The 12,928-nt window shown below is 34.7% G+C and overlaps 1 protein-coding gene across 1 annotated transcript; it reads left to right on the forward strand.

Annotated features, from left to right (window-relative positions):
• Positions 1 to 9,518: 9,518 nt before the first annotated feature.
• Positions 9,519 to 12,663, forward strand: LOC107491247 (NADPH:quinone oxidoreductase). The gene is made up of 3 exons (XM_016112050.3): positions 9,519 to 9,783; positions 10,151 to 10,342; positions 12,080 to 12,663. The coding sequence occupies exons 1-3, from the start codon at positions 9,684 to 9,686 to the stop codon at positions 12,382 to 12,384; spliced, it is 597 nt and encodes a 198-aa protein (XP_015967536.1). The 5' UTR covers positions 9,519 to 9,683; the 3' UTR covers positions 12,385 to 12,663.
• The last annotated feature ends 265 nt before the right edge of the window (positions 12,664 to 12,928 follow it).

Consider the following 12,928-nt stretch of genomic DNA (forward strand, 5'->3'; position numbering starts at 1 on the left):
ACATATCACTTCAAGTAAATTTTGGAGCAATCGCTTATACAGTCCAACGCTTTTATCTAACACCAGGTCGAACCTTAATATTGTCTGCTTATGATTGTTTGAAACCAAAAAAATACCAACTGTCTTTTGTATTTATTTTTCTTGTAAGTATAATCAAAAGCAAGAACATTCTCAAAGTATTGGTAATCAAATTCTACTGACCGTTAGCCCAAAACATATTTACCAATATATTATCATCAATCAAATTGTATCTCGCGATGCACATAGCATCCGCACCTACTTTTCGCTACGAATATACTATTGTTGCAATATAAACTCCATCCACAATCTTGGCACGCTTAGTCTTGTCAGTATAATTGTTTGTATCCGTCTTACTAAATCCCATAAAAGAATACTCACATGCTTGCTTAACCATATACCCTAAGATCTTAGATGTTGGAACACAATGCACATGTATACATCAACCTGTGTCTTTGTTGAATATGTCGTTTCTCTAAAATTCAGTATCATATGGACCATTCCCGCTAGAGTTAAATCATGGTTGTGCTCCAGAATAACTTTCCTAACTATTTATACCCTAACCCAGAGATAGAAGTCAGGGTCTAAATAAACTAGCCCAATTATACAAGACTCTCAAAGAATTCGGTAGATTAAGGTAGGTCAATCAGCCTGACCTACATGGGGCACGAATTACCCGACCCATGCCAGATCCGACTTGCATAACAAGTAAGTTGGTTAAAACTACTATTCTAGATGTGTTTCTTTTCAATAACAACATGAGATAACTCCCCACATATCAAGGAAGAAACCACTCAATGCTATAAAGTACGGATACTTAGGACAAGATGTCACCTTCCTCTATAAATACCTAATCAAATTTAGGTATTTTCAAGTTCGATTCACTAAAACCTGTCTAAAATTCTTGCTAACTTAAACATCGGAATCCTTTGCAGGTACCACCTTCCATCTTCACTCAAAGACCTCGGATGGCTTTGCCTCGTTGAAATAGACATCAGAACCTTAACATAAAGGAGTCTGGACATCATGTCTATGCCCAAATCATATTGGTTTCCGGTAATCCTCGAAACATTTGTGCCATTGTTGGAGAATTGGAAGTTAACACCAAATCATGGCGGAAGTTCACCCACAAGATGGACACATTGCATCTGATTTAAAATCCCATTGTGGGAGACATCCTAATAACAATCGAGCACTCTTTATACGCGAACATTCAAAAAGAGGTAAGGATACTACAGAGGATAAAGATAAAGGTGACTTAGGAGGACGAAGGATAGGTTCTCAAATTCACATTCCTTAAGGATCAGGAAACAGGGATGTAACGAAAATCATGGGATTGGTCCATGGTCATCAAGGTTGTTTAGAAGAACTAAAGATTGAGTTAGAGTGATAACGCGAATCTGAACAACTGTTGCGGAGAGAGCTATGAAGCCGTATAGATCTTGAAGAAAAATTGAAGAGGTTGCAATCCGACCTTAAGGGTAAAAAATCCTGAATTGACCTGATGCAACCCCTTTAGGAAGCGATTACCCATTCTCAGAGGAAATCATGGGGGGCTAAAGTTTAGGAGTTTTAGAAACCCAAATATGGATCTCTACAATGCCATTTTAGACCCATGACATCATCTAAGCAATTTAAAAGTCGTATGTACTTGCTAGATACGTCTGATGCAACGACATGCAAAGTATTTTCGACTACATTAACCAATGCCGCAATGAAGTGGTTTGACAGCCTCTCGCCCAGGTTGATTACCTATTTTGATAACTTAGCCAAAAGCTTCCTCACACTTTTCTCAATTTAGAAATACAAGACCAAACACGCTTAAAACCTCTTGGTTATCAAACAAGAGGTCGGAGAGTTCCTTAGAGCCTACATGAAAAGTTTTAACAAAGCGTGTTTAGAAATCTAAAATCTACTCACTGAAGCAGCTATCATGGGATTCGTCAATGGTCTTAAGGAGGGTCCTTTCTCACAGTCAATATCAAAGAGACACCCGACCTCTTTGTATGAAGTACAGGAACGGACTGAAAAATATATCAACATGGAAAAATTACTCAAATAAAAAATCCTGCACCAGGACACGACAACCAATATCAGCCCCGAGATAATGAAAAAGATTAGAAGAAAAAAGGAGGAGATAACTCGAACATGCCTCGAAGGTATCCCTCCTATACTCTATTGCGAGTTTCCTTGGTAGATGTCTATAGAAAAATATATCACACTGAAAAGATACCACCTCCAAGGCTAATTCGAAGTAAGAAAGGAAAAAATTGGTCAGAATACTACAAATACCATAAAATTTATGGCCACTCTACTAATGATTGTTATTATTTGAATAATGTGATAGAAAAATTTGCTAAAGAAGGGCGATTGGACAAATACCTTGTTGGAAGGCCAGCGAAGTTAACAAAAAAAATAGAGGAGGAAAATAGAGAAAAGAAAGAATGACCAGTAAGAACACTTGAGAGACACATTCATGTGAACACTGGTGGGTTTGCAAGAGAAGAAGTAACCAAGTCCTCTTGCAAGAGACATTTGAAGGAAGTTTATCAAGTTAGAGAGAATGAAGAAAAGTCCGATTTGCCCATAATAACCTTCACAGAGGAAGATGAAAAAGGTGTGATCCTTGGTCACGAGGGGTTGGTCCACAATTAACAAAAATTGAAATAGCAAGAAATTAAAGAAGCAAGCAATAACTAAATATCAAAAGAAATTCAAATTCTAAAAGATCTTTGCAAGAGTTAAGGGTTAAGGATCACTGTCCTTGTCACTAACCACAATATGATAACTACAAAGAGAAAATCCAATTCATGCATACGCACGACGCCCCCCATTTTTTTAGAAGAGTGCAAATGCACCAGGCATGGGACAGCAAGGCACTGGCATAGGATGCCAAAGTGTATTCGTGTGTACGCATGACACGCACAAATGCCATTTTTTCCAAATCGTGCGTACGCGCATGCCATGCGTACGCACGAGTGCCTTTTGTCGTCCAACGCCACAAGGTTGACGTGCCACGAGAAGCAACAAAACAAGTTAAATATGCATGTTAGTAACAGGCGTGGAGTGCCATCACAATGCTGTGCCACGGCAAGCCAAGAAATGATGTCATTTGGTCTTATTGGACACTAAACTTGTCTCGTGGCACGCCACTCTTAATTTTCTTCATGTCACAAAGTCATATTGCTCAATTTAGTCCTTTTTTTAATGCATGCTCAAGCTACCAAATGTTGCATGGTTCATTATGGATCCATCATTGAATTCCTTCTAAGATTTGTTGTAACACCAAACTTAGTTTCATACATTATAATGTTGGTTCAAATCTTGAGATTAATAATGCATGCATGACATATTAATGCACAAGCTATATGAATGTCATTGTAACATTGCACTGTTACATTGCATGCATGATACAACATTAAATTTGTTTCCTGCATGATCCCTAAAGGCAAAAAATCTTGCACCAAACCATGAAATTCATTGTTCATCATTGGAAAGCAATATGCATTCAAACATCAACATATTTTCTCATTGCATGGTTGAGGAACACCTCAACTAGCTCCTCCTTTAAAAACTTTGGTTCCTAGATGCTTATTTTCTTTATGCATGCATTTAATATTAAAAATAGAAAATTAATAAAAAAAATAAGAATAAACAAAAAAAATCAAAGGATACTATGGTTGGGTTGCCTCTTAATAAGTGCTTCTTTAACTCACTAGCTTGACGATTGATCCTTGTCATGGTGGGTGATGATCATAGTGCCTCAACTTCTTTCCTCTCACAGTGAATTTCCTTCTAGTGTCTTTTTTAATGATCTCAACATGCTCAAGAGAAAGAATTTTGTTGATTGTGTAATGCCCAGACAAATGTGGAGATAGTTGCCTTGGTTGGTAAACTAGCATCACCTTATCCCCTGGTGAGAAGTCTTTAGTAGGGATCTTTTTGTTTCTCCACCCTCTATAAACTTTGTTTAGCTTCTTTTCTTCCCCTTTTGGTGGTGGTGGTTTGCAGTTAATGTCATTCGTAGGCTCAATGTCATGAAGAATTTTGTTGGTTGTCACAAATGGAGGTTTTTGTTGCATATTCTCTATAGCTCCAATGATCCCTTCAGCTTGTTGTTTCACTTCTAATTCTTTGCTCTCTTTGAAACATGGGAGTGGTGGTTTTTGAAGTGATTCATTAGGTTCCTCCTTCAAGTTTAGGTCTCTGGAGTCAATCTTCATACAATTCTTCTCATGATTTGACTCATGCATGGTTTTAAAAATATAAAACACCAAGTGCTCATCATGCATTCTTAGCATCAATTCTCCATTTTCAACATCAATCAAAGCTCTACCAGTAGTCAAGAAGTGTCTTCCCAAAATAATGGGGGTGTTGTAGTCTTTTTCCATATCAAGAATGACAAAATCAGTTGGGAGGAAGAATTTTTCAACTTTCACCAAAACATTTTTCACAACTCCATGTGCTTGCTTCATGGATCTGTCAGCCAATTAAAGAGCAATTTTTGTTGATTTTAATTCATGGATTGGAGCTTCTTCATTACAGAGAAAGACATTAGGTTGATGTTTGCACCAAGGTCACATAATGCTCTTTCAAATGTTATGTTTCCAATTGTACAGGGGATTTGAAAGTTCCCTGGATCCTTCTTCCTTGGCAAGTCCTTTTTGATGATGGCACTATACTCCTTGGTCATGACTACAGTTTGTCCTCCCTTCAAGGATATTTTCTTTGATAATAATTCTTTCATAAACTTGTTAATTACCGTTAACTCCCGGCAACGGCACCAAAAACTTGATACGGGGTTTTACAATCCTGCATAATTACCGACAAGTGCATCGAGTTGTACCAAGTAATAAACACACGTTGAGTGAGTGTCGATCCTATGAGGATTAATGGATTAAGCAAACAATAGTTGATTGATTATTCTAGTTAGACGGTTCATATTGGGATGATGAGCAAACAAGAAATTTCAATGGGAACTTAAATTACTTGAATTAACAAAAAGCAATAAAATGGCAAGAAAGTAAATCACAAGAATGTAAATAACTTGGAATTAAAATTGCAAGAATGTAAATACTAGGAAAGTAAATTGTAAGAAAGGTAAATTACAAGAATGTAAAGAAAGCAATGTAAATGAGCATTAAATTGAAAGCAATTAATAAAGAAAGAAATAGAAGAATAAGGGAAGATAATTGGGGTACAAAGATATTGAATGCTCTGGGTTAAATAGCTTTTCATCTCCACTTCAATCATGTAATCATTGACCTTTTGACAAATCATAAGTGATTAAATTTCAATGTCTTGATAATTCAATCTCTCTTAACTTGATCAATTGCCAATGTCTTGATCTAATAGCTCATGAGAAGAGATGAAGATTGGTCTCTGGTTTAGACCACACAATTTCATGAACCAAGTTATGGGTTGATTACATGTCACATATCAATCCCAAACACAAATTCACCAAATTGGGAGAAAGATCTTCAAGCTCAATTCGATGATCCCTCTCTCAAGTTCTCATGGAATTCAAATGAAATTCATACTATCTCGCAATAGATTTTGAATCTTTGGGATGAAGAAGGAAGATTCTTTCTAAAGAAGCAAATGAAGGATGAATTGAAGATAAAGAGTAAATCACAATTGATCCATTAAATTCAATAGAGCTATTTTCCCTCCAATGAAAAAGGAATTAGCCACTCATGGCTTACAAAATGTGAAAAGTAACAAGAGGACAATAGTGAAAGAAGTGATCTAATAGTGAGATGTGTGGGGAAGTTTTCTCCTTTTGCTCTCAGATTGATCCTCTATTTATAATCTATCTAAATTACAAATTCAAATGAAATTCAAATTATAGTAAATTCAAGATTAAATTGAGATGGATTCCATGGGCTTTATCCAATTGGAAGATTGAAGAATTGAGGAATGAATGATGAAGTTGAGCATTGGAGGTTGGAAAGCAAGTAACACCACACTTTTTCCTCAAAGGCTAGCCCAATTTGGCCTCTTTTGTACTTTTCATGTCACTCCAATCGCTCTCCTCCTTGAATTTGCTCAAAATTTGATGAATGAGGTAACTAGCATGGCACGGGAAAAGCCTTGGCGTGTGACTTCAAAAGAAACTAAAGAAAACAAGCCCAAATCTATGAATATGGAGCATAAGCATGGAATGCTGAAGATTTGGCGTGGAACGCCAAAGGAATGTTTCTTGCATGACCCAAAATTCAATTATGAAGGTCACAGGCATGACACGGGACAGTCTTGGCGTGGGATGCCAATTTGCAGTTGTGCGTACGCAAGATTTAAAGATCGCGCCGGTTGTGCGTACGTGTGAAGATGCGTAAGCACAAGTGCTGTGGGATGCCAGTACTTCCACGTTGGTTGGCAATAGCTTCCAGGCCCAAATGTATTGTTTTTGGTCTTTGGAAAAAGCGTGTTCTTGACTTTCAAAGCGTGTCCTTAACTTCCTTCTTTGTTCTTTTGATCCTTATTTCATTTTCTACACTTATCAAAGCACAAAACAACTCTAAAGAGCATTGATCAAAGCACCATAAATCTTAATTAACTCAAGGAAAATCTCTATCTTGAATTTAAGGAAAGAAATGCTAAGAACATATATTAAAAGCATGAAATTCCTAATCAAAACAATAAATCACTACGACTATTTAAAGGAATAACAACTAAAAACTACTAAAGATGCGCATGCATCAAGTACCCTTCTCGATCACCATTGATAATGAGACTTAGCTTACCAATTCCACCTTTCGGAACTTGGTAGCAAGACTGAAAATCAAACCCTAGTTCACATCAGTATATCATCTCCAATCCAACGAGCAAGCAGAAGTTACAAATAAGGTCATTTTGTCCAAACTCAAAAGGAGACTAGAATAAGCAAAAGGGGCAAGGGAAGATGAACTCCCACAAGTATTATAGGCATATCGGACAACCCTTTAATCAACCACAGAAGAATATCCAGTCCAACTTGTTTATAGAATGGAAGCCATGATTCCTATTGAAGTTAATGAAAAAAGCCCAAGAATTCGGTTCTATAATAAAGTTGGGAACATGCAAGCCTAGAAGGAAGAACACAACATCCTACCAGAGATACGAGAACAAGCTCAACTATGAGAAGAAGCATTAAAACAAAGAATGGCTACAAGATACAACAAGAAAGTCATAAGGAGGAGCTTCAATGTTAACAACCTATATTTAATCAGGAACAACATTAGAGCACTAAAGTCGGGCGAAGAAAAGTTAGCAGCTAACTGAAAAGGACCTTACTAAATTGTTGATGTCTTAGAAAAAAGATACTACAGATTATCCGACCTCATGGGGAATGAGTTACCAAGATTGTGGTATGCTTACAACTTGAAGAAATATTAAAGCTAGAGATGAACCTTACTCCTTGATGTATTATTTTTTCCGACTTCATGGTTTTTTTTCTAATGGGTTTTACTGAAGGGGGTTTTAATGAGGCATCATAGTGAGGGCTAGGAGTTAGAACTTAGAAAATTCTTAGTAGTAACTAGCGAACACATTTGTAATCCACTTTATCAATAATAGAAGCATTTGTCAAATGTTATTTTTATTTGAACCAACTTATGCTCAAGAAACTGTAAAAATCACGACAAACCTTCTATGGTCGGCACGATAAAACAACAAGGTCCCAACTGGTTTGCAGCAGCTATTTGAACGATGATAAATCATAAAAATAATAAGTAAACAAAGTAGAAAAGCAGAATAAATTTAAAAGACTATAATGGCTAAGAAGTATCCGAAAATATTACATTACATCTTTTATAAAGACCGATAGATCATGTCATTTAAAAAATAAAATTTTTTGGACCCATAAGTCAGGCCATCAACATCAAAATACAAGAAAAGAAAAACTAAGATCCGGGGCAGCTTGGTCCTTGGCAGACTAAGAAGTATCATCAACAAGATTAGTAGCAGATGTCTTAGGATTGTCCAACTTGAGCTCTGTAACACCCTACTAATAAAGGAATACTGTACTAAAAGCCTGTGAAAGGATTTAAAACTCGAGAAAAAGACAATTTGTCGATTCCTCACACTCGATAATGTATATATATAAGTGGGTTAAAAGAAAGGTAGATAATTAAAAGTTCGAATGGAAAAATAAGAGTAAAGAGACATATATAAGTATATATAAGTATCAACTAGTCTTGGCCCGCAAAGATTAGGCCAGCTAGATTTACAACAGTAAAACAGTTGGATAGACATAACCTATTTCTCCAAAATACATCCTAAGCCTCTAAAGGCAAGTTTCCAAAACAAGTATATAAGTGTTTCCAAAAGAAGGAGAGAGTCTAAAATTAAAGAAGAATAAAAGATCTTTTTCACTGTCCTTTCAGATAAACCTCTCGCTCATTAAGAAGCGCTGGAACCTGCATTTGAAAAGTAATAATTTTCGAAACGGATGAGAACATCATCCCTTACAGAGTTCTCAGCGTAATACCCTACCACACAGAGTTTTAAGTTTAGGTCATAAATCAACAGTAATAAAGTATTACGACCTCTTATATATATAGAGAGAGAGAAAAATTTAAATTTAGTTTCAATGTAAAATCTATGAATTTACAAATTAATTCAATCCCTCTTTTATTATCTATTCTAAATAAATAATTTGATTTCCAAATAAATCAATTCCAATTCTATCAACTCGTCACTCTTAAATGTATAAAATGCATAATGAAAAAAACAATTATGCAAGCTACTAAACCTTGAAAATTGGGGAGGATAGCCAAAGCATTGAGAATTTGAGATGCGAGAAGCACCGACTACTTTGTCTTTTTTTTTTTTATCTTTTAAATCACCGACAAGCTCAATCATTATTAGAGTCTAATTATTAATTAGACATTTTGAGGGAAAAAAAAAACTCCCTCATTGATCCATTATAGTATATCTTCTTTTTCAAAATAATTATATTTTAGTTTATTAGAAAGTAATTCAAATATATTACTTTTCTAATAAACATAAAACGTAACCGCTATTTTCTAAAAGAGATAGAGTAGTATTTTCCATAGCAATAGTCTATTAAGAAAGCAGGGTTGTCAGTTGTCACCACTACGTATTCATGGCATCACTCTCTCGGCTAAAAGACGGCCATAAATGTTGAATGACGATGAATCCAGCCACCTCAAAAAGCAGCCGGCAAAATTGTAATATTAATAAAGAAGTGCATGTTAGTATGATTATATTCCCATGGTTACGATGTATTATAAAATAATATTAAAATTAAAATAATATTTTCTAAAAATACAGCGCAATTAGAAATTTTTTAAAAATTATTCTTTTATTCAATTTTTAAAAGAAAAAAAATAATTTTTTTTAATTTTTGAATAATCAATAGCATAAAAGTGGACATAAAAAATTAAAATTATATTATTAAATTTAAAGACTGAAATTTAAGGAATAAGTAACATTTTAGTGATGCGACTTTAATTTTACCAATATTTACATTGAATTAGAACACTCGTACGAATTTGAATTAGAACCCCCAAACTTGAATTCATTCCGTATTCCCAAAGTCCACTCCCTCTAAAATATTCGACACGCTCTTTTAACGCAAAATCTTATATATATATCACACTTTCCCTCATTCCATTCACCATCGAAAATATTTAACTGAAACAACGGGGACAAAGAAAGACATGGCAGCACTCAGTGGAACTTCCTCGCAGATTATTAAGGTTGCGGCGCTTTCTGGTTCGCTGCGAAAGGGATCTTACAACAGAGGTCTTGTCCGTTCAGGTCAGTGTTACCACTTACCATCTGCTGTATACCTTTTTATTTATTTTTTAGATAATAATATTTTATTATTGCCTTTTTTATTTTTTTTATTTTAAAATATGATTTAATTAACACGTAATATCAATAACATTCAATTAAAGGAAGGCATTCGAATATTACAAAATTTTACAAACTTGACTAAAATTTGCGGCTAAATCGGTCAAATTTGTCAGACTTCTATAATATTTGAGGGAATAAAAGACGGATTTGATTTACATTTTGGCAAAATTTTGAAAATACAAAACATCAAAAATAAAAATAAAAATAAAAGCACAAATCAAATCTAGTCAAAATTTCTTATTCGGGGTTGATGATTGTTTAATCGTAGCTATTGAGCTAAGCAAAACTGCGGTTGAAGGCCTCCAAATTGAGTACATTGACATTTCGCCGCTGCCATTATTGAACACTGATCTTGAGAAGGAAGGGACTTACCCTCCAGAAGTTGAAGCGTTTCGCCAGAAGATTCTTGTAGCTGACAGCATTCTTTTCGCTTCCCCTGAGTATAATTACTCAATTGCAGGTACCTGCACTAACTTTTACTAAACAATTTTTGTGGATCAATAATTGCTCAATTGTCATTAATAAATAATAACTCTTTAAGAAGAAGGGCAAAAGAAAATCAGTAATGATGGTGAAGCCTCTATGAACAACATCTTCTGTCTGTGTTCCTTTTTAGTACATAATATACGTTTGCAGCAAAATTAGGAAATTTAAAGAACGAACGTTAGTGAAGATGATGTAATGATTAGTGTGGCTTAACAAAGATGCTTGATCTAAATGCTTTCTTCTATTATCTGATTATGTTCTTAAATTTTTTATTTCTAAGCCCTTAGTGTAAATGTTCCGTTGAAGTCCATTTCATGTATTGATGCCTAGAGTTCCTTTAAATTTTTAATTAGGTCCTTTTTAACCATTCTTTGTTAAAAAATACAAATGTTTTTTTGAGATATTCTCTTTTGTGTTTGATGTAGGATAAATTATGAAATGTTCTGAAGCAAATATTTTTCAGAATTGTTATGCTTTTTTTTTTAAAAAAAATAACAATTAGTAAAAATCTAATTACAAATTTTTGTCTAATATAAGTACCTAATTACAAAATTTTAAAATGTAAAGATTTCATTAAAAATTCAGTGAAATTTCAGGGACTAACAAAGTAATTAAACTTTTCTCTTTCTATTATTATGGAGACTGCATAATTAGCATTCACTTATGCAACAGTATCAGAAGAATGGTTCCGAATTTTTATGTCCAATGTGCACTTTTGTACCAAGGTTGTATCTACTTGGTCATGAAAACTTGGAGCATAATTTTAATTTCAAATCCTTTCCTGATATGTATTAGTTTTCTTCATCTTCTCTTCTTTTCAACTTCATCTCATGAAAGTTTCTTTTGTGATAGTAGCGGAAGAAGTAACGGGGAATCCTTTTTTTCTTGTATGTGCACTTTTATCATGGATTGTAATTAGCACATACTGCTACAATTCATGCTTAGTCGGGCAATTTTCAGACCTATCTTGATCTCAATTTGATTCTTTTACAGCTATTAAGGATACTAGGATAGTTTAGTTGTTAGGAGATAGTTTCCTGATTTAGCATGGGTTAGTTGTGTGGCTGTTACATTTTCAGTTACAATCTGTTATAGTATAACAGCTTTCTGTTATGCATAGCTGGGTAACAAACTAAAAAATCAGCGCTTCAGGATTCTATTGTGTATCAACCATATGAATAGGAATACAAAAATGCTATGTACACAAAAAAAAAATCAGCCACCAAATCAGACACGTTTAACTCATTTTTAATGTTTATTTTGTATTTCAATGTGTATTCTATACTTGTAGTTGATTTTGATGTACACCTAGCATGGTTGATATGAATATACAAAGAATGAATTCCACACTCCTCTTCTTTCCTTAGTTTTCTTGTTCTGGTTATTGAATTCCACACTCAATTATCTTCTTTCCTTAGTTTTCTAGTTCTGGTTTACTACACTTCTCTGCTTCTGTTACTCTGCCTCAGTGTTGCTTCACTCTCTAGAAATCTTCTCAACACTGTCCTCATTTCAGTTTTGTTTTCTGAAACTAGCTGTTTGCAACTTTGTATCAAGAAACCGAAGAGTAATTACAAGAATGTTCGAAACATCAATTGATGTTTTCAGTTCTCACTGTATGAAGATTGTAACACCTGTCAGAACTTCATAGATAATCAAATGTAAAAATGTGTGATTCTTTTGACTAATTTTCTCTTTCATGTTATTATAGCACCTTTGAAGAACGCAATTGACTGGGCATCTAGAGCACCAAATGTTTGGGCTGGTAAGCCTGCGGCCATTGTAAGCGCCGGAGGAGGCTTTGGGGGAGGAAGATCACAATATCATCTCCGCCAAGTGGGGGTTTTCCTCGATCTGCATTTCATAAATAAACCTGAGTTCTTCCTAAATGCATTCCAGCCTCCCGCAAAGTTTAACGATGATGGTGATTTGATTGATGAAGATGCCAAGAAACGGTTGAAGGAAGTGCTTCTGTCCTTGAAGAAATTCACCCTGCAACTCAATGGAAAAAACTGAAGGAACTCTTATCCCGGAAATAGTTGAAATATGCATTTCAGATCCATTCCTTTATTTAAAAAATAAAATTACCATTTGATTTGGATTTCACTTACTTTTTTTTTTCAGTTCCACGATTTGTAACAGCAAGATGCAGTGGTACTTTACTTACATTTCAAATTTTCTGCATGTTTAATTTCGTTGCTTTTCTTGCAAGAGTGGTAATGGCTGTACGTGATTGTGATGTACGGTGTTTACATTAGAGGATTTTGAAATTTGACGCATTATTTTTCATTTGTATCATCATGTGGTTGTGCTCTAGGCACAGAAACATTAACTACACACATCTTCTATAATTATTGTTTGAAGGAGAATCTTGAATAGTTGAATTGTTATTACCATGTGACTTGAAAGTCACCAGTTTAAGCCGTAGTAATAGTCATTGGTGAAATTACCAGGTTATACTGCATAGTGCATACATTATACATTTTGGGTACATTGTTTTCCGAATCTTGCATTAACGCGAGGTGACTGTGTGTACTAAACTATTTTTTTTATTTTATAT

The sequence above is a fragment of the Arachis duranensis genome, chromosome 5 (assembly GCF_000817695.3).
Source record: "Arachis duranensis cultivar V14167 chromosome 5, aradu.V14167.gnm2.J7QH, whole genome shotgun sequence".
NCBI classification, from domain to species: Eukaryota; Viridiplantae; Streptophyta; class Magnoliopsida; order Fabales; family Fabaceae; genus Arachis; species Arachis duranensis.

What these genes read in the sequence shown, in the direction of transcription:
- LOC107491247 (XM_016112050.3), top strand. Translation starts at nt 9,684, where the DNA reads ATGGCAGCACTCAGTGGAACTTCCTCGCAGATTATTAAGGTTGCGGCG. An exon ending in CAGAGGTCTTGTCCGTTCAG is followed by an intron (nt 9,784 to 10,150) that starts GTCAGTGTTACC and finishes GTTTAATCGTAG; the next exon opens with CTATTGAGCTAAGCAAAACT. An exon ending in GTATAATTACTCAATTGCAG is followed by an intron (nt 10,343 to 12,079) that starts GTACCTGCACTA and finishes ATGTTATTATAG; the next exon opens with CACCTTTGAAGAACGCAATT.